This window comes from Nanorana parkeri, unplaced genomic scaffold (genome assembly GCF_000935625.1).
Source record: "Nanorana parkeri isolate BGI_ZX_2015 unplaced genomic scaffold, ASM93562v1 scaffold811, whole genome shotgun sequence".
Taxonomy (NCBI): Eukaryota; Metazoa; Chordata; class Amphibia; order Anura; family Dicroglossidae; genus Nanorana; species Nanorana parkeri.
The window spans coordinates 341,331-342,733 of NW_017307079.1; the positions used below are offsets into that span (position 1 = coordinate 341,331).

The 1,403-nt window shown below is 43.2% G+C and overlaps 1 protein-coding gene across 1 annotated transcript in view; it reads right to left on the reverse strand.

Moving 5' to 3' along the window:
• KIAA1107 (KIAA1107 ortholog) overlaps positions 1-1,403 on the reverse strand; it is a 60,475-nt gene that overhangs the window by 55,531 nt on the left and 3,541 nt on the right. Inside the window, exon 3 of the mRNA XM_018565085.1 lies at positions 1,150-1,370. Coding sequence (XP_018420587.1) covers positions 1,150-1,370 — 221 coding nt within the window. The remainder of the gene's footprint in view (positions 1-1,149; positions 1,371-1,403) is intronic.

Sequence of the window (1,403 nt, forward strand, 5' to 3'; positions counted from 1 at the left end):
GTACTTCCTGTGTCATGGCCACAGTTGAAAGCCACATGTAACAAGGACACACAGGTAATCTGCACAGTACGGAGGAAAGGCATAATTTTCTGACCGCACAATACTATAACCGTTCAACTGCTGTTCCTATCATCTGCTGTAATCCTGATGTAAAGAATAAACACCTCTTTTGAATGAATCGGTATTGACGAGTTCAGCTATCTGACGAGGATTGTCCGCAGTGAGTATATCTGCTTATACAGGCCAGGCATAGAGGTCTCAGCAAAGGATATATTTCGCTATCACAACGATCGGAGTCAGAATAATAAGGCCGGCCGTACGCCTCGCAAATGACAGCTGGTCTTGCAAATGGGGACGCTGATCTGTCATTAAACAACTGGGCAGAGTTGGCCGTGACGTCACACCCGGCTCCACCCAGTTATTATTCATTGGCCGGGACCTGCTAGAAGACTCTAGCAGGTGTAGGCCAATAGGAAACATTTGGGCGGAGCTAGCTGTCACTGCTAATTCCGCCCATTTAAAAAAAAAAAATATTTAAATTTTTAAACTTTTTTCACTATTTGCTTTTCTGCTTGGTACCACAGAGGTACCGAGCAGAATAGCCGAGCAGAATGCCGCTAGGCGGCATTTGGCTATTCACTCACTGCCGTTCGGCCCCTATGTGAATAGAGGCGAACGGCCGCGAGTGAGCTGCCGCAGCTCCGGCCGATCCAGATGTTGGATCGGCTGAGTCAAAGTCCTTCTGCACTTCAGCTCAGCCGAATATGCAAACAAATCAGCCGTAGTGAATAGTCGGCTCACTTCACTACGGCAGCTTTATAAATAACCCTTTTAATATTTCTCTCAGCAAGATCCATTATAAAAGATCAGAAAGAAAAGGGAAAAAAAATGGATGGATAGCACAGAAAAAGTAAGGTAGCTTGACACAATGAAACTAAATATTACCTACTGAAATCCACTCTTAACTAGCCTGAGTAAGCACCAACAGACTATTGTCTACAAGATGTGTGTGTAGCTGCACAGTAAGTGCTAAAGAGAACCAGGCATCATGTCACAGGCATTAGCACTGGTAATACACGTATTGTAGATGCAATTGCCAGGTGTGAAAACACAGATTTCACTGCAAGTTATTATGAGTTCATATATTACCTTCACAGTTGTGGTTTTCTTCAGAGTGTGCATCTTCAGAGTGTGTATTGTGGTCTGGAGATTTATTGATGGGAAAATCTGCGTCTTCAGCCGAAGGTAAACTGCTCTGCAGGTTAACACATTCATCATTGTGATCCTGATCTGAAATAGACTGGTCCTTTATGAGCTCAAGAAAATGGTCTTCTGTCTCTTTCACACTCCAGAGGGAGCTGTACACAAGCCTTAAAAAAAAAAAAAAAAAAAAAAAAAAAAAA